General features: G+C 48.2%; 2 protein-coding genes across 12 annotated transcripts in view; one reads left to right on the top strand and one right to left on the bottom strand.

The window, feature by feature from the left end:
• SLC38A9 (solute carrier family 38 member 9) overlaps nt 1-7,046 on the bottom strand; it is a 69,174-nt gene extending 62,128 nt beyond the window's left edge. For all 5 annotated transcript variants that reach the window (XM_019532074.1, XM_019532075.1, XM_019532072.1 and 2 more), the window contains exon 1: nt 6,973-7,046. The gene's annotated coding sequence lies outside the window, so the exon portion shown is untranslated. The remainder of the gene's footprint in view (nt 1-6,972) is intronic.
• A 169-nt stretch (nt 7,047-7,215) lies between these two features.
• DDX4 (DEAD-box helicase 4) overlaps nt 7,216-19,890 on the top strand; it is an 88,484-nt gene continuing 75,809 nt past the window's right edge. For 3 of the 7 annotated variants that reach the window (XM_019532082.1, XM_019532083.1, XM_019532080.1), the window contains exon 1: nt 18,816-18,910. In XM_019532082.1, the coding sequence (XP_019387627.1) occupies nt 18,839-18,910 (72 nt within the window). In that variant the 5' untranslated portion in view covers nt 18,816-18,838. Of the gene's footprint in view, nt 7,735-18,813; nt 18,911-19,890 lie in introns of those variants that run through there. The other 4 variants (XM_019532078.1, XM_019532081.1, XM_019532077.1 and 1 more) reach the window with 4 other exon arrangements.

Below are 19,890 nucleotides of genomic sequence, written 5' to 3' on the forward strand. Positions count from 1 at the left end.
TTCCAACCTGCTCATATCCCCACCCTTCTTATGTAATTGGAAGAGAAACCGATCAGATGGGCAGGTATCTGCATAACTCTGCCCTTGGCATGAGATAAACAGGTTATACCAGACAGGAAACCTGGCTTTATGCTGGGATGGCCAACCTGTGCCATGAGCCACAAGTGGCATGGGCAGCTTCTAGAGGTACACTGATACATTGGTTCATATTGTATCGGCACCAGTAAAAGGAAAATTGACATTTTTGGCTGATGTGGCCGATTTTAATATCACTGATTAAATGATGCATGTATGCACGCAGCCACAACATGCATGGGCCCAGGACTGTAGCCTGGCAGCTTGGAAAGCAATGTCCAGCTGGTAAGTCTAAGGGGGTGGAGGGCAGATCTGGGCTCCTGTGGTGAGGGAGGCAGTAGGGCTGAGTAAGGGCCAGGTGCGGACCGGGTGGGTTGCAAGATGGAGCCGGCAGCTCATCCCAGGAGGTGTAGGGGGCCAGCAGCTCCCAGCCACTATGCACACCCCCAGGGGAGGCATGGAGGGCATATTTCCCCCAGATTGTGCATGGGGAGAGGGCAGGCTGCCTGCTCAAGACTAGGGCTGGTGCTGGGCTCTTCCCAGGGGGAGGGGGCTGGGCTGGGGCTGTGCTCAGGGTGGGTAGTGACACTGGGAGAGGAGCTACAGGGGCCCTTTTCCCAGTGGCACGGGCTGCACTTGAGGCAGGCAGTGACACTGGGAGAAGTGCCAGGGGCAGCAATAGGCTCAAGTGGGCAGCCTTCCCTCACCCTGGACACAGATCCAGGGGGCACATGCCCCTCATGCCTTCCTTGGGGGTGCACACAGTGGCTGGGAGATGCTGCCCCACCCCACACCCCCAAATGAGCTGCTGGCTCTGTCCTGTGCCCTGCCTGGGCATTGCCTGGCTCTGCCCCAGCCCTATTCCCTCCCTCACCATGAAGGCCTTGATCTGTCCTCCTCTGCCCCTCTTCCCTGCCCCCTCAGACTTACCAGCTGGACGCTGCTCTCCAAGCTGCATATCAGCAACTGGGTCTGTATCAGCCGATATGGCTTGTTAATAATTGGCCATCAATATTGGCCCCAAAAATCTTTATCAGTGCACCCCTAGCAGCTTGTGTGTGTGGCATCTGGCAGAGGAGGGAACACAGTGGCACATGGGGTTAGAAGCAGAAAGCAGTGCAGGGGAACAAGGTTAGACTAACACTTAGCAAGGGCACAGGGCTGCCAAAAAGGTTGGCCCTCACGGTTCTATGCAGCCACATCCCTACCACAGGGTCAGCCATGCAAAAAGGGCTTGGGAAGTAGAGGTATGAAACTTAGATCTCTGACAGTTGAACAAATCCTAAGGTCCCAGCCTTACTGATGATTCCTATGGGTGTTGATGTGGTGACAACACAGTTCTGGGAAGGAAAAGGGGAATGGCTGGTGTGCATTGTTTGTTTTTTATTTGCATTTAAAAAACACAAAACAACAACAAAGCATACCCCCCCCCCCAAATCAACTGGTCATTTGTTGTTCATATATCAATATATGATGATCAAGATGGCAAAACAAAACATTATGCCAAAACTTAAGTTTGCATATGCAAACTTAACTTGGCTTCCTTGTAGATATGCATGGCAGTACAGTCTGATTTACATGACTATTTAGACCCCTGTAATGTTCAGTGATTGTGTGAACAAAAAGGGCAGTTCACCCATGGATCCCTGTTTCATTTGTTGCAGGAGATGGTAGGAAGACAGAAACAGAAGACAACAGCTGAATTCTTCACAGAAGAACTGGATTTCACACTGGCTACTGCCACAGAGTTCCACTGAAATGATGAGTAGTTTAAATCACACTTTTTACTGTGGATGACTAATAGTGTTCTTCCCTTTTCTGTATTAAGCATCAGCACCTCTGCCATCACAGCTCTCAGCCTTTCTGTAAATCAACTGCAAATTTGAAATAATTCAGAAATGTTCTAAATATGTAAAGTTGTATATAGTGCTAAGCATTATGAAATTGAGCCACAGGTATCTCAAATTGAACATCCAAAATCTGTGGATGCTTTCTAGACCTCATTTTCCTATCTACAGAATGGATATATCAGTTCCTCATCTTGCATGTTGTGAGAACCTATTTAAGCATATGAAGTACCTAATCTTATAATGATGAACACTACAGAAAAACCCACAGGGAAACTTAATGAGTCTGTCCTTTGGATAACACTGTAAGCAAGGCATGTAGCCATGCACTGAGCAAGAAGAAAATGTAATTTCAAACAGCTGTTCTTTAACAGAACCTTGTCTATCTTGTGCACTAAAGGAGATGGGAGTCTTGATGGGGAAAATAGTAAATGGTCACATGCATGTGTGGTAGGGCAGGGGTCAGCACGGTACAGCCTATGGAACCACTGAATCCAGCCTGCTGAGTCTCAGGCTTTGCCTGTGCCCATGCCGGTACTGGAACTAAGCAGCAAGGAGCTGCCCCAGGGCCAGAGAGCTTGAAACAGTGCTCATGGCTCTACTGCCTGTCCTACCCCCACCCCTCCTGCCAGCCATGTCCCTTTCCCAAGGTTGCAGTGCAAATGCACCTTCCAGCCAGAGTGGACCTGTGCTGTAGCAGGGCTGTGTGGGGGGAGAAGGATGGGGATGAGGAAAAGCAGAAGCAGCTTCTACCTACCCAGCCCTAACTCAACTACCCTTCAGCTGGGAGTTGCACCTGCACTGCAGCTGGGGACCTGAGGGGAAACAGTGGTGGCATAGGCATGGCTCCCAGCTGTGTGGCTCCAGTAGGGACACAGGAAAAGCTTCCCTGCTACTGACACTGAAGCCATCTGACCAGAGCCAGACTGAGGATGGGTTGTTTTGGCCCACAATATGAAAAAGGTTGCTGGCCCCTACACTAGGGAGATGAATAAATGTTGTATGTCATAACTTTTCAGTGTTTGGCTTTGCCATTTTTCTTAACAGGTAATTGCTGTAAATCTATAGCTTGTTCATCACCACAGTGTGTGAACAACTAACATGTTTTAATAACGGGTGCAAACTAGTGGAGAGTAGATTTAGGTTATACATTGGGAAGAAATTTTTTACAGTAAGGGTGGCCAGAGTCTGGAATGGGCTTCCAAGAGAGATGGTACTATGAACTAACATGGAGGTCTTCAAGAGGCGGCTTGACAATCACCTGGCTGGGGTCACCTGACCTTGGTCCTCTTTCCTGCCAGGGGTAGGGTGTTGGACACAATGATCAATTGGATCCCTTTCAGCTCCCATAATCTATGAGTATGTAGGTCAGGGGTGTCAAATATATGGCCTTAGGGTTAGATCCAGCCTTGGGAGCCCTGCTATCCAGCTCCTTGGTGCCCCTGGGTCTGTACTATGCAGGGTACAGTAGTGGTCTTAAGGGAGGGCAAACCAGGTGACTGCCTGTGGCCCCACACTTTAGGGGGCCGAAATTTTTTTGGAGGGGTGGGGGGGGAAGTCTTTGCAAGGAAAGCTCTAGTTGCATTTTAACACAACTATTTATCTAATTCCCTGAAAGAATTTTAAAAATATCTATGATACAACTGTGGTGGGTTAATATTTACCTGAATACCTACCTCTAAGGGGCCCTAACTGACTCTCTTGCCCAGGGCCCCAACATTTCTAAGGCCACCACTGCAGAGTATAGCATGTACCAATGACACTGAGGTAGTCTACAGGCTGGATCCAGCCCACAGACCTTTTGCCTCCCCTAGCATACACGATCTAACTCCTGGTCTATGATTCCCCCATTACAAGCGGCACAGATCCTGAGCAGTAAGAACAGCACAGTTCAGTAGCAGGAGCAGTACTGCACACAATGGCTGCCCCAGCTAGACTGTGCCACATGGCATGCACTCTGGGATATGTGCTGCACATGGTGCTTGCTCTAGGTGGTCCAGGACCCACACTGCACACAACGCTCACAGGTGCCATGTGCAGTGTGGGTTCTAGACTAGCTGGAGCAGGTGTCACGTATGGCACAATTGGGGCAGGTATTGCTTGTAGTGCAGTCCAGCTGCGGCAGTCACTGCATGAATCACAGCTGCTGCTCCCACCAAACTGCTACACATGGCACCCATGCTGTGCGGCTCAGATCCTGGAGCAGTCACAGTAAGGGACCCAGAGTGGCAGCCAGATCAGGTATGCTAGGGAAGGAGAAAGAAGGTCATGGGGTGTGTGTGTTCATGGGCCCAATCAGGCCTGCAGACCAGCCCAGCACCACTCATCCACAGCTGCTTTGGTTTGACATCCTTGATGCAGTTACTCTGCTCTCCCCTCAATAGTTTGTAAACTGGCTTTTCCTTCATAAATGATTCTTTCTCCTCTGCCACTCACTCAACAACATCCTCCCCTCCTGGAGCTTTCATTCCTTCCATATGGGTCTCTTCTCAGCTCATACTAGATGCTGCAGTAAGGAAAAATAACAAGGCCAAAACAAAGTGCTTTTGAAAGTATCACTCCAAAGTTTTATGGCCCACATTCAAAACAGAGGCATTAAGATAAAAGGCAGGTCCTCTGAAATTGTCCTGAAAAGAACAGTGCACTATGAACCAAATGAATAGCTCTGTAGCAATCAATAAAACACAGAAGGGTGGGGTCACTACTCTTTTTACTTAATGATAAAATATTTACTTGAAGAGCAGGATCCTTTTTCCACCCCCCTCTCAACATGGGGTGGTGGGCTAGAAACCAAACTATGCTACAATTGTGTGGCTTCTCTTTTAAAAGTGGCTGGAACAGGCTAAACACTGACAAACACAAGTTTGATTGCATTAGAGCATTTTGAGGTGCATCAAATCCAGACCATACAGACAACCAAACTCAATGTCCCACGTTAAGTACCTGTGAATTATTCAAATTAACACTTTGCCTTGAAACAATCCCTGCTAACTGCTTTTTTAAAACTATGTAAACAATAGGAGTTATATTCCCTGCCTAATCAGGGATGCATCAAATCCCTTGTTTGTTCTTTAGCCCTAGACTTTAGAAAAGCCTGTTTGTTAGCTAATGGGACCAGCATTTGTGGACCCCACAAACAGCATGGGGGCTACACTTCTAACAATTGCTATGGAAAGATCTCACCAATTCAAATACTGTTAATGTCACCATACCCTTTCAGATAATCACAGATACTCCAGACCCCAAAATACAAAAGCCACGTTTTACATGTCCCATAGGGTCCATTATTCCTCCCCCTTTCAAACACAAACAAGATACCCTCCTACAATGACTATCCTGTACACTGTGCCTACTCAACCAGAGCACTGAATATCCATAGAGCAACAAAACCATGTAATACAGATCATACCGTATATTACTTCACACCATCTCCTTAGTAAGCTCCCCCTCCGGATCACAAAACACATGTAATGTTCTTAATAGGTGCTGCACATATAGACCCTCCAGATTAAGAATCCTTGCTCTATAATAGTGTATAAATAGTTTACTACAAAAGTTTAAACCCAGTTCAAGCACACTTTGGGCTTCTCCCCAGTGGTCAGACAAAACATGCACCAGTCTGTTAGTCATGTTCTCTCATCCTTACTACCATATTCTACCAGCAAAACGTTGAGTGTTTCTGAACCTAAAGCTCTTTGGTGAGTTTAGACTCCATCTTTCTACCAGAACTCTTAGATCTTGTCTGCACTAAGTTGTTTCTGTGCCATAAATTCTGCTAATAGCAGCTGTCAGAAGGAGGCTGCTACACAATTTTTGCAGTCATGTGCTTCTGGTGGCTGTACTACAGCTGTTGTGCTGGCCAGATGCAAAGTGAATGGGAGGCACCAACTGCTGAAGGAACCATAGGAGTTGGCAGAAGCTGTAGGCATGTCTACACATACCTGCTGTCAGGCAGCAAGAGAAATCATTTTTGGTCAGCTAGTAGAAAGAATTTTGTAACCACAAAGCAGCTTGAAGTGTGGATGTATAAGCTTTGGCCTACCTACACTACATGGCTTTGCTGGCAGACCTTTTCCAAGTGAAGGAAATCTCCTGGCAGGTACAGGTAACTCCTCACTTAATGTTGTCCAGGTTAACATTGTTTCATTATCATGTCACTGATCTATTAGAGAACACACTCATTTAAAGTCATGCAATGTCCGGTTATAATGTTGTTTGGCTGCTGCCTGCTAGTAGGTAACTGATGTGACATAGTTGGATTTGCTTAACATCATTTTGCTTAAAGTCACATTTTTCAAGAACATAACTAGGACATTAAGTGAGGAGTAGCTGTACATACAGAAAGCATAGGAGTCTCTGTTGGATTCACTGGTCCTCTTCAGCAAGAAACCAGAGATGCATGAAAGCCTGGCAGCTGCTGACTCCCACTGCCGCCTCTGTCACCTGGTTGTCAGTCCTAGCCCTGCATTGCACTGCAACTGACACAAGACGGCCAGTGGCAGAGACCTGATACACACACCTGCAGATTCAGCGGCAGGGTACGAAGCAGGGATGGGGCAGGCTCTGGGCATGGGGGCTGCATGGCGGACTTTCAAGCTGCAGTGTTGGGGGAGGGAGCCCCGTCTAGAGCAGGCTGAGATGCTTGGAGCTGTGAGGTGATGGTTACACTGACCCCAGATAAAATAGCCCTAAAACTCTCTAGTATGCTGCGTTAGGAGAAGTACAACCTGACAATATTATCTAGCGCCTGGAAAGCAGGTGGCTTTCCTCCTCCCTGAAGTAACCTCCACTGCGCGGATTAAGAAAGGGGGAAGAGAGCGTGTGCCCCGGGGCCGGGGAGCCCAGGCGGCTCCGACTTCACCTGGAACAAAAGGCCGCTCGCATGAAAACGAACCGGGATCGCCCCGGGCGAGGGCCAGGGGACCAACGCGGGCTCAGACCGGGCGCCGGCTGGTAGGGCGGCCGGACCCTCTCCCCGCGACCCCGCTGCAGCTGCCCCGGGGGCTCTGCCCGAATCCCCGCCGGGGCCCGCACCCGAGCGCGACTCTACCTGGCTCCAGCGCCGGCCGAAAACAGGAAGGGCGAGGGGGACCGCGGGAAGTTGCCTGGCCGGGGCGGGTGGCGGCGGGAGCGGGGACGGACGTGGACTACAGCTCCCAGCACGCCCGGCGCGTCGGAGGCGGGTCGCTCGCCGTGACGCGCGGGGAGGCCGGGCCGGGTCGGGGAGCGGCGGGCCCGGCTCGCGGTGGTGCTGGTGGCGCTGAGTCTCAGGGGTAGGGAAAAGGGGGAGCTGCGCAGACAGGCGGCCGGACGGGGCTGCCTCCCCTCCCCCGGGTTGCCCTCGTCCCTGCGGCCTGGCCTACCCCGCGCGGGTGAGCGCGCACTGGGAATTCACTGTGAATTTACTCCCTGGCTCGCCCTTGTGGCTATAGGTGTAAGGCAGCCTTCCCCAAGCCTCGGGGGTTTGCCCCCCGCCGTAATAAAGATGGGATTTGTGCGCCCCCACTTCAGCCACCGCTTTCCTTGCTACTGATTCTTCTCGGCCCACGGGTTGAGAAATGCCGCCAAGGGGAGGCCCAAGAAGCGGGGTGAATTAGGCTGTGCCCCTGCAGGAAGACTGCTCCTGACCCCCAACCCCTCTGCCAGACCCAGTCACAAGCTAGAGCAGTCAGTGCATGTGTGTAAGGCAGTGATTCTCAGCCAGGGCCCAGCTGATCCTTTCAAGGGTGCCCCTGGGTGTGAGGAGATAAGCTCAGGCATGTCCCTGCTTGATCCATCCTCCACTGCCATTGCTTGGCCCTTCTGCAAGGAGGTAAGTACTGTGATATATAAATTAGTTTTTAAATTGGGTGCCACTCCATTCACAAAAGTTATGGAGGGGTGAAGAAAGGTTGAGGACGGCTGGTGCAGAGAGAAGTGGGTCTCTGCTTTGGTCTGTAGAACCGATTGTTGTATGGCCATACTTGGAGCTATTGCAGAGCGGTTTTTCTGGACTCTCCCCCTATGCAGACAAACACATAGAGCACAATAAATGATGGCAGCCCGTTAGTTCCTCCCTGGGACTGGCACTTTCCACGAAGAGGAGAAACTCACTGAATAAATCAGTGAAATCAGTAGGGGAAGTATGACTTGGAATCGCGTGGTATATTTTTTAATGCCAATATTGTACTGGTGAATTTTGTTGAATGAGCAGCTGTAAAAACAAAGTCCATCTGTGTATCTATCTACAGATCCATTTTTGGCGGTAAATAAGACTGTTGTCTGTAGGACCTCTGCCTTATTAACTGCAGAAGTTTCATGTTGTATAGAATAGGGGTGTTGATTCATCTCAGCCCCTGGGCTGGATCCAAACTGCAGGGCTCCTTGCAGGCTGAATCTAGATGTGGCAGCAGCAGCAGCAGCAGCAGCAGCAGTTGTGGAGGTTCCTGCAGCAGTTGTCCCTGTGCCCCGCCAACACACGTCCCCAACAGGACTTGTGCCATGCATTTCATCAGTGAGTCTCACCTCTGCAGGTCCCACTCCCAAATTCCTGGCCTTCCTACAAACCCCACAGGTCAGATGAGGTGGTCCTGGAGCCATATCATGGGCCATAGGTTTGTTTCCCATGGTACAGAGCATGGAGCAAGGGACTTCAGGAAAAGAAAGAACAGCCTAAGAAGGCAGTTGAAAGATGCCATGGAGAACTGGCTTGTATTTCTGATTCTGTTAGCTTGTGTCTGATGTTTGGTGAATCATTTAAAACATACAAAGTGTTATATATTTTAAGCATTCTAAAATATTGAGTATTGGGCATCTTCCTGTTGGATATCCAAAATTAGTCTTAATTTCCCCCTGTCTCATCTTCCCATTTGTCAGTTGCAGGCATTAGTACCTTTAACCTCATAGGGGTGTTAAGTTCATTCATGTTTATGGAGGAGTCAGATATTGTAGTGATGATGCCCTAGGAAATTAATAATTCTGTCCTTCAGAAGCAGACTTCATATAGTGTGCTGTAAATAAGATGTTGGGGCACACTTGAACAATAATGCTCAAACAATATACTGGATAAGGAGTCATTAAATAAGCATCATGGCAGTACAGGAGTGGAGATGTTGTGAGACTATGTCAGTAAAAATTGTATCATAATTCATACCCTCAAGAGACCTGAATCAAAGTTTTACCAATTTAGATTAGATTAGATTAGATTTATATGCTACCCTCCCCAAAAGAGGCTCAGGGTGGTTTACAGTGAAAACAAAACAAAACATAAATTATAATGACAGATGAAAACATAAAATAAAATAACTTAGTAGAACATCCTACCCAGACAGTTTCCCCAGACTTAACCCCAGCTGCTGAAGGCCTGAAATGCAAAGGTCTTGCAATGCTTTTGGAAGATCTCCAGGCTGAGGCTATCATGGGTTTTAAGGGGAGGGCTCCAGAGCTGAGGGGCAATTACCTAGAACAACCTCCTATTTGTTTCCACCAAACTTGACACACCCATGGCATTTGCAGGAGGTTGCTCTCAGTTGACTTTAGGGACACTGCATTTTGATTCAGCTTCTGGACTATCCTCGAGGACAGCCCCATGTAGAGAGCACTGGTTAAATGAAAATGCAAGGTAGAGCTGGATGCCATCATCAGGCTGATGGCATCTCTACATCTCTGCACCGTCTTGTCCAGCGGTCTCAGATTCATACTGAACGGGAGGAGGTGTGACAGTACAAAACCCTGGGGGACCCCAAATGAGAGGTCCTGATGGGATGACAAGCAATCTGGGTTCAAGTCCCAGCTGAAGTGAATTGGGGTGAGTGAGATAACATGAAGCAAATCTTGCCACCAGTGGGAGATCTGGGTTCAAGTCCCAGCAGAGGTGACTTTGGGTGAGTGAGTTAACAAGCACTTGCCTATCACCACTCTCTGGGCCCTCCCTGCCAGGAAAGAGTGGAACCAATTCAAAGCAATCTCACAAGTAACCACCAAGTCATGCAATTACATTATCACTGGCCAGTTTTGCAGGCAGGTTGTGAGCCCTGCAGCTATTTCCATGAGCTTATGGTGGTGGGGACCTCCCACACCTCTGACTGAGGGGCCCCAATGCCCCCTCCCCCCAGTTGGTGGACAGGACTGTCCATTGTATTGCCTGCCCCTTACTGCTGATTGGCTGAGAGGGCTGTCCATCTTGCGGCTGGGTGTGTGTGGGGAGGGGCGGCAGCCATCTTGCCTGCTTATTTTCATGCTGGCAGCCCCATTTGTGGTGGGCTGTGCAGCCAATAGGATTGCCACCTCTTTATTTTTAGGAAGGTTTTTTTTGGGTGTTTTGGGTGGGTTTTTTAGGTGTGGAATTTTACGGAGATTGCTTAATTTTGTGATTTTTATGAAATCATGATTTGAGTAGGTCCCGACCAGTTATATCAAAAGCTGCTGAAAGATCTAATAAGATCAAAAGAACAATTTCCCCTGTCCATCTCCAGGTGAAGATTGTTGACTGAGCTGATAAGCACCATCTCCTTACTGTACCCAGGACAAAACCCAGACTGACCATGATTCAGGCGTGTGATAGAATTCAGAGGGACCTGGAACTGCCGGGTGACCCACTCATTCAATTGCCAAAAGAGGAGGTTGGAGATGGGGTGATAGCTGCATGGGCTGTCCATGTCAAGACATGTTTTTTTTTCCTTTAGAGTAGGAGCTGGAAAATCAAATTCTGGCATTTTCTAATTTTTGAATCTTTTACCTTGAAGCCTTAATATTTTTTAATGTAGGGCTTTTCTATAATAAATCAAATTGATTAATTTCCACAGAGCAAGAGATACAAATGTTATGAGATGAAGTGCAAATAGTGGTCACTAAAATTGGTCTGCAGCTATGCTGTTACTCTCTTTGAACAATCAAGCATCAACTGATAGTAAACATATAGGAGATAATCAAAAACAATTTATTATGTACCCAAAGTCACTGTAAGAAGTGACAGAAGCTCTTGTTATGTTTTAAAAGAAACATAGCAGCAGTTCAGGCAGTTCCATCCAATTTCTTTTATGTATGCAATAATATGAAGAGAAAGTCTGCAAATATAACAATTATCTTTTACCTGAGCAGAAAGTTACAAAATGATGTTCAATGCAAATCACTTATATATACTTTCTCTTTATTAGATTTATAGTCTTGCTCCACCCCCTCTTAGTTACCTCTCCTGTATACCCTACCCATCAGTTATTTTGAAAGAAGATGAAAAATGTAAAGTCAAGGTGCTTGTCATACATAAATGTAATTGTTCTCATCTGAAGCACAACTCCTACTAGAGTTGGTAAAATGGTTGCTCCTTACTTTAAGAAGCATGCAGAAGTTAATGCCACTCTCTGGCAGTTGTTTTTTGGGACTCTGTGCTACAATTTAGCTAGTTACTGATGTGTAGACGATTTAGGTCTATTTCAGTGTAGTCCTGGCTACTAACTAAAGTCATGAAGTGCACTGGAAAATGTGTCACTCATTGGCAACAGACATATCATAAGAGTCATAATCTATGTCTACCATACTTGTACCAGAGACATATTTTCAATTAAATAAGCTACAGAAAGATGAGAGTACAAAGTGATGTTTTGCAGTTTCATCACAGCATTTGTATTGTGACATTCTATTGTGACTGATGACACATCAGGTCTTGAGGACAAGGGAACCTGAATGTCACTTAAGGGTCTGAGTATATTCGCTATACAAACAATAAATTGATAACATCTCCAATGAGCATTCTTTCCTGCACTCTACAATGATGGGGTCCTTGTTTTGGTTTTAGCATGAGGGATTACTGTAGTATTGTAACAGATACAATAAATTTGGGTGCATGACCTTGCAGAATTGTGTGTGTGATCAATTTTTACCTAATTAAACTGAAACACTTCTTTATAATCAAAAAAGACATGGCCATCTGTTTAACAAACAGATGATGTGTTGCTGCATTTTGCTGGTAATATATACTTTGCTTCTGAAACATATACTAGATATACTGGTAACAGAATAAACATTATTCAGTCTACAACATTTTAGTTATATGGAAAGTTAAAACTTTTATGGAATATTAAGTATCTTTTTAAACTTAATTTCTGACATATATTTGATGAAATCTAGTCTGCTGCAAAGGCAAAAAACATTTCTCATTTGGGATCCATAAAGGTGACTAATACAAGTAGTGGGTAGAGTATTGATGCACCTTATAGACTAACTGAATCAAAGGTGCATACATTTTTGTGAGCAAGAGATCACTACATCAGAAGACAGAAGGTGAGGGTAGTAGACACTGATCTGACATCAAATCCAAAAATGTACAAAAGCCTGTGGCAGAACACTTTAACCTTGGACATTTCACTGCTGACCTCGGAGTAGCTCTTTTTAAACAGTGAAACTTTAAAAGTTGACTTAAATGCAAGATTGTGGAACAAACTATTATCTACAGACTTGATTGTGTTAAGTATGGTCTAAATAGGTACTACAGATTTGTATTCCATTACCTGGATTAGCTTTTTTGACACTTTTGGCCCTGTGAGTTTATTACTTGTTTGCTTTTCTCAGCACTGCTTCCCTCCCCCTCTCTCCCACCTCTCTTCTTCCCTATATTTGGTGCTCATCTCTCTCTGATAGTTTGTTCTGTACATGTCCTTTTACAGCAGCTGATGAAGTGAGCTCTTGCTCATGAAAGCTTTGCATCTCTGATTTAGTTAGTCTATGAGGTGCATCTCTACCCTGCCTTCTGCCTGACTGCAGATGAATACAGCTACCAACCTCTCTAATACAAGTAATAAAATCTTTCAGACTGTCTCCCTGCAGACTGAAGAAATCCTTGCCTACACTGCAGATATAATTGTGGTAAGCAGCCTTACAGCATGATTAACTTTTGATCACAGATAGAGCTAGAGCCTAACAGTGGTTACTCCAAGATTGTATTTGTTAATTTAGATTTTTCTTTGCAGCAGTAAGGGCAAGAAATTGATTCCAGCTCACTTCAAAACTAGGCTGTATCTAGTGCCTCAAGAAGATATATTCACTTAATATTACTTTTCCCTACCTGATGAGTATTTTTCTCTAAGTTACCATGGTACGAAAGGAAAAGAGAAGTTGGATTGAGTAACTGATTCTTACATACGCAGCAACTGTGGTCAGAAGAGAAATATGCAATAAAGACATTAAGGGTAAAGACATTTTAGGAAGCTTTCTTCCCAAGAAAAAAGAGTAAGGGTGACTCTCATGCAAAATTAAAAATTGCAGACTTCTGAAAAAAGCTGACTCATGCTTGCCTATAAATCATATGGCATCATGAAAGAAAGCAGTTTGTGTTCATATTCCAGTACATACTAAGCATTCAGTGCCTTTTCAGTTAAAGTATCTTTATGTATTGTTTTAAACCAGTGGTTCTTGACCTTCCTTGCATGAGGACCCATTTGTAAACATTGATGGCCAGTCCTGACCCAGTGCCCCTCAATCCCAACCTGCTCCCCGAAGGCCCAGGTCCCCAATGTGTGGGGCATGGTGGGGGGGGAGTAGGGGTAGGAGGGACCCCAAGCAGCCACTTGCAGACTGGAATTATGACAACCTGCCAGGGAAAAGCCATGGTTTCCCACGTTTTTCTCTTAAAGAAGAATCCATTTTTAAAGTTTGTTCACAACCCTTTGATATATTCGTGCAATCCACTTTTGGGTTGTGACCCACAGGTTGAGAAATGCTGTTTTAAACCAGGGGTGCCACGTAGGGGGATCACATAGGTGCACGTCCACCCCCTGCGCATGGCGATGCACCCCCTGCAGAAAGGTGTCTGTTGGCAGTCCATGATCAACTCTGGCCAGCGCTGCTGCTGCTGGCGGCACCTGCAGGTGGTCACCACCTCAATCTCTGTCCTGCCGCCCACAGTGCCGGTGGCATCTTCGGGAGCTCCCCACTCACTGCCAGTGCAGCTGTGCCCCCCCAGCTGCCAGAGGCATGCACCATTCATCTTTTAAACTATACTTATTTTCAGTATTTTGTGATTATGATATTTGCAGAAAAGTGACTGTTCAAGAGCCACATTTTCTTCACCAATGTGATCACTGGATGTGGGTCACCCAAAGGTTTTAGTACCTAGCTGCTCTTGCTGTGGATTTGGCCTACATTAGAGCAGCCTATGGCTCTTTGATGGAATTCCCTGTTAGCCAGTTCCTGGTGTGTTTTGGACTTCCTTTGCACAATAGGCTCCAATCGGAGAAAATAATCAGGACCATATTTTTATTTTAAAATAAGGTAATTTAGTAAAAGTCAACGTCCAATTGTTTGTCTTGCTTCAGGAAACTTTACACCCAGCTAACATTTTACAAAACATATGCCACAACACAGCTGCTTTCATTAAGCTGATCTTGGTGTTAGGAGGAAAAAATGTTAATTTAGGCCCTGAGGAGTCCTTTTTCCTGTGAGTTGAGTGAGCTCACCAGCTCCACCAATAACTTAGTCATAGTTTAGTTTCATCTGAGATAGTAATGTGTGAAGTCTGTCTCTATTGATGTGATTGTGATGGCAGCAGTAGGCCGGGTGTCCTAGACCCATTGACCAATAATATTGCTTAAAGCCAGCAGCTATCTACAGAGGACACAACTCTCCCCTACATTGAAGCTACAGTCTTAGGATAAATTTCCCATAGATACAGAAAAATGAATTCAGAAACTTGGAGCTGCTGTTCCTTCTCCAGGACTTTAGCACAGGGTCGGCAGTGTTTTTGGCTGGAGTGCCAAAAACACCCCAACCTCCACTCACACCTTGACTTGGAGTGCTAGAGGTAGGGGAGCCACAAGGGGCCCTATCACTCATGCTAGCAGCAGCTGCATGTGCATTGGGCATGCAGTCACCACTGCCACAGAGCCAGTGCGCAGGCTGTGAAACGCAGCTGTTTGCAGCCTCCTGGTTGCCTGCCACAGCCAGCTTGGGCTCTGGGCAGCTGCAGCGGGCAGTGGGCAGGCTGCAAACAGCTGTGCAGAGCTCCACAGACCTGGCACTGGCTCTGTGGCAATAGCAGCTGCATGCACACTTCTGGGCTGCCTCAGATACCTTCCCCACCATGCACCTGGAGGTGTGAGCACAACTGCTACCACCACACAGCTAGTGCAAGTATGGCAGAGCCCTGTGCAGCTGTTTGCTGCCTCTTGGCTGCAGCCAGCTCAGGGTCTGGGCACCTGCTGCCAGCCAGGGAGCCCAGGCAGCTTGCAGCCTCACGGTTGCCTACTTGCAAGCAGCCCTGGCTCTCTGGCCCATGACAGCTACCCAGAGCCCAGGCTAGCTGTGGTATGCTGAGGAAAATGGCCTCTCATGCCATGCTCTGGTTCATGTGCTGGGGTTGCCGATCCCTGCTTTAGCACAATCTGGGTCCTGGCCTGAGAACAGCAACATCTAATAAAAGTCACTAACTAGGAAGCACTTGAGCTAGCATTAAACAATGTGACACTAGCCAAGAGCTGTTCCTAAATCAGTGACTCCCTTGAGGAATATTAATGCTGTCCAGGAACTCCCACTGGCTAGGGACAGATATTACACACAAACTGGTTTAAGGGATCAGAAACTACTTTAAATCTGTAACAGAACAGACATTAGTGTACAAAAAAGAATTTCAAAATGGCTGCAACTAGTTTGAGATAAACCTGGTTGAATGTAATATCAGACTTAATTGATTTGGCTCAAACTGGTTTATGAAATGTCTGTCCCAGGCCCCTTCCTGGTTTAACTTAAACCAGAGTCCCCCAGCATCCCAGCATACTCTCATGCTCTCTGGGCTGGGCTCTTTGTGCCAGCAGAGCAGGGCTGGGCCAGACACTTGCTCTGCACCTGGAGCAGGGACAGGCAGGAGTAGGGGTCTGGTGAGAGAGGGGTTTAATTCCCTCCTTCCTGTCCCACTGGCAGGGACCCGAGCTGGGTCTGCCAGGCACTCCCCCTCACTGCTGTAGTGGTGAACCGGCATTGCCCCTGAGGCAGTGGGGGCAGGCAAGGAGGTTATTCTCCCCTCTACCCCCGCTATCCCCGGTAACCACAGTCGGATCTGCTCATCCCGACTGCTGCCACCGCTGCTGCTGCTGCTGTACTCGCTCCCTGCTTGGGGCAAGTGGCAGAATAAGCCCTCTCTGCTAGACACCAGAGGGAGAGGGAATAACCCTTGTCCCTGCTCTCTGCCTAAGAGACCCTGCCAGGTGGTGTCTGGCTGTGCCCCCACCCAGCCACTGCAGCGGTGAGGGGGGCAGGGCCCTTAATGGAGGTAGCTTAGTGTTGGGGAGTGTGAGCCCCTTCCTGGGGCAGTCAGAGCTGCAGCAGACTGCATGCGGCAGCACCAGGGATCGGAGGGGGCCAGAGCCTTCCAAGCCCCATCCAACACTGCCACGGCTGCAGTCTGCAGCAGCTTTCCCTGCCGGGAAGAGGCTTGTGCTCAGGGAAACCATGAGAGGGGCTGCTGCCCCGATCATGGTCACTCTCCCCTCACTGCTCCCATGGCTGGGTGTGGGCAGGGCTAGATGCTGGTGGGCAGTGCCCTTTAGGTAGGGAGCTGGATTATTTTCCCCTCTGCCCTCAGGGCACCATGGAAGGGTCTGCGTGTCTGCCCCAGCTGCTGCTGCTTGCTCTCTGCCCAGGGCAATCGGTGGAATAAGCCCCCTCTGCCAGATGCCAGAGAGAGGGGGGCAAGAAGGGGCTTATTCCACTGCTTGCCCCAAGCAGGAAGCAAGCAGTGGCAGTCAGGGAGGACAGACCTTCCACCCCACTCCCTGACCCCTGGATTGCCACTGGATAGTACTAACACCAGGAGATGGCAAAGTGATGTTTCTTTCCTTCGCAATGTGTTCTTTAGTGGACTCATAGAAAATGTCACTGATGATCAGAGGCATATAGAATAAGCACCCTAATCTAACAGAATATTCTTCTGGTCATGAAGTATCTTAGAGCTTTTCTGTAAATCCTGACTTCATGGAGCTGTTGAACATGGTAAAATAGGTAAGCTGAAGCATTAACAGTCCAGTACTTGGAAGAAATGCATGTAGTTGCACAGTATCAGGAGCAGTAATGTTGAAATAGTTCAGCATGCAGGGGTGACATGTAGGGGGTGCACGCAGCTGCAAGGTGTAAGATGTGCAAGAGCTCCTGCTGCTTTGCCCCCCCAGCTGCTGGGGACATGTGTTGTTTATATTAGTATGCTAACACAGACAGGCCTTTGGACCAAAATAACTCCTCTTTGCTAATCTTCCTTATAACAGAATAAACTGTTGTGTCCCTATCGTTGGTAGCATTTATAAGGCAAATTTTTAAAAATCTGTTTCTGCCAGGTGTGTTTTGTTCTTTTTTGTTTTGTGCTATTATTGTTCTTGTTTCAGTTCTACTAAAACAATTTGAAATGTTTTGTTAAATTGTTTCCCCCCAATTATTATGTTACATTTTTAATTTTTGCCTATTTACCTGAACTTGTGAGAGAGGGTATATTTCTTGTTCTGTAAGTTATTCACAGTCAGTCAGATATTAAGCAGCATTGGGAAAAATTCTTATGAATATAAAGTATAAATGTCAAAGGGCAAAGATGCAACTTTATTATTATTTGGTTTAGAGGTTTATTGAGCACAGTAGCCACATGAAGCCTTTGAAATGATGATATAAGATAAAAACAATTTTACAAAATACTTAGCAAATTATAATGACTCTTCAGCCAAGGACACCAGTAAAAACAGACATAGGGCATGCATCTATGTAGTGTGTGTGGTGCTCCTAAAGTTGGTCTGCAAGGTGCAAATCTACCCTGCCTTCTGCCTGACTAGACTAACCTGGCTAACTACCTCTCTGCTCCTAGGATTCCCGCTCTCAAATATAGGGCATCTACATGTTCTCACTCCAGCTGTGTCAGCTGGAAATGAGGCAGTGAAGCTGTCTCCAGCTGTGGCTCTTGAGTATGCCCAAGCTATGTGCGCCAGAAGCTCTACAAGTGATTTTTGCTGCGGGAAGAGGGGCATTGCAGGGCTCTGGTAGAGGGCTGGCATGGGACTTACCTCTTCAGTGAATTGTGTCCTCTGTGTTAGTAGGTGCATAGATTCGTATCTTTTGTGAAGACGTGTTCCCGAGTCAACAGAAAGGCTGAAGCTTCAGCCACGGGTGCATGCAAACTAGAGCTGACTTTTGCCAACCACAGTGTCTTGGAGACCAAGACTCATGATTGGTCTTGCAATTAGATGCACCTGAAGCGAGCAGCATCAGGTATCCCCAAACTATCAGGGTAAAAGAGGGGTGGTCTTAGCTGCATAATGCCCTGATTGTCCAGTGCAGCGTCTGCGTCATGAGTGTCTTCTGCACATCCTTTCACAGCATCTGCAGCTTACCAAAGCTTGTGCTAGATGTACAGATGCACGCATGCATACCTCTACACACGTGTGTATACACAAGTATGTACACACACGTAGAAAAACGCACAACTATCATCCCCTGTAGTTAGTCTGTCAGGTGCCGTCTCCGGAGCCCCCTTCCCTGCCCTCAGGCTGACTGCGAGGCCGCGAGACAAAGGAAGGCGCCGGAGCAGGGCCAATACGATCCCGCCGGGAAGGGGGCGGGGCTAGGGCGAGCGTCCTGCTTCACCCTCCCCCGCACCAACCTGCCCGGCCCCGCCCTCGCGCGGGCGCATCTGCACCTGCGCAGAGCCGAGCGCCCTCCCGAGGCACGTGGGCCCCTGACACGCCTCCCCCGGCCCGCCAGCCGCCGGAGGGGGAAGCTGCGCTCCGATTGGCCGGGGTAGAGCACGTGCCGGGCCGGCGGGCGGAGGCCGCGGGAAGCTGAGGCACGTGCCGGGCGCGTTACTAGAAGCCTCGTTGTGGCGGCGCGGCCCGGGCTTGCGCAGGGCTGCCCCTGCCCCGCCCCTTCCGCGGCGCGTCAGTTCATCGGTCTGTCTGGCGGTTCCCGCCCGCGACAGAATGGGCGACGAGGACTGGGACACCGAGATTGGCGGCTTGGTGCCGCCCTGCGCGCCCGGCGGCGAGAAGCCGGTAGGGCCCGCGGGGGGCGGTGGCACTGTGGTCCTGCTTGAACTCCCCGGGCTCATGTTGTGAGTCCTGCGAGCGGGCCCCTGGCGGCAAAGGCCGCAGTGGAAGTGCTTGAGGCCCTGAGCCAGGCGGGCCCAGACCCCCTTCCCCCCTGGGTCAGGAGTGCTCCCGCCATGGATATCCAATCCTCCGAGATGGGGGTCGTGCCCTCTGCCGTCTGCCCCTGTGCCATGTGCACCTGCGCTTGCCCCAGTAACTGGCCTTTCTTGCCGAGGTGTCCCTCTTTTCTCACTCCCTTTCCTTGATTTTTTGTGTGTTTCCTGATAATCTTAGCTGATGGGACAACTTTGGAATTGTCAGGACCATCCGTGGTTTATAATTTCTCATTTTTGGAGGTGGGAGGAGTGTGTGATTGCTTCCCCACTTGACCAAGTGTTCTCTAGCAGCCGGTGGTGTAGCAAGCAGGGTCTGTGACCTGGGAAAGCCATGTAGGAGAGCTGGGAACTGTGTGGGTGGTGTAGGACTGTTATTGCTCCTGCCCATTGCAGCTCTTGCTCTTAAAGCAGTGCTGTGGTATCTGCACATGCCACTGCTGCTGCAGGAGCAATGCTGTGAGGGTCTTGCTGCCAGGCCACAGATTCTGCCAGGGTGGGGAATAGTTTTTGGCACCACTCTGAAGTCATTGCCTAGGGCTGGTGGCCCAGTCCCTCCACCCCTAGCTGCATTACTGCTAGCAGTTGAGGAGGATACCAGCTTTTCATTCCACGTACTCATTTCCTCTACGGGCACACTCAGAAGAGCAGTGACTATTTTTAACCAGGGATCTGTGGCACTCTGGGATGCTATGAGAACCTTTCAAGGGTGACACTGTTGTACAATACTAGTATTGTTGGCTGTACAAACAGCTACACATGGCTTATAAGATTTCAAATCAGAATCTATAGTGTCAAAAGTATTTTAACCTCTTGTAATCTTAGCTTTTT

The sequence above is a fragment of the Crocodylus porosus genome, unplaced genomic scaffold (genome assembly GCF_001723895.1).
Source record: "Crocodylus porosus isolate Cpor-Errol unplaced genomic scaffold, CroPor_comp1, whole genome shotgun sequence".
Lineage (NCBI taxonomy): Eukaryota > Metazoa > Chordata > Crocodylia > Crocodylidae > Crocodylus > Crocodylus porosus.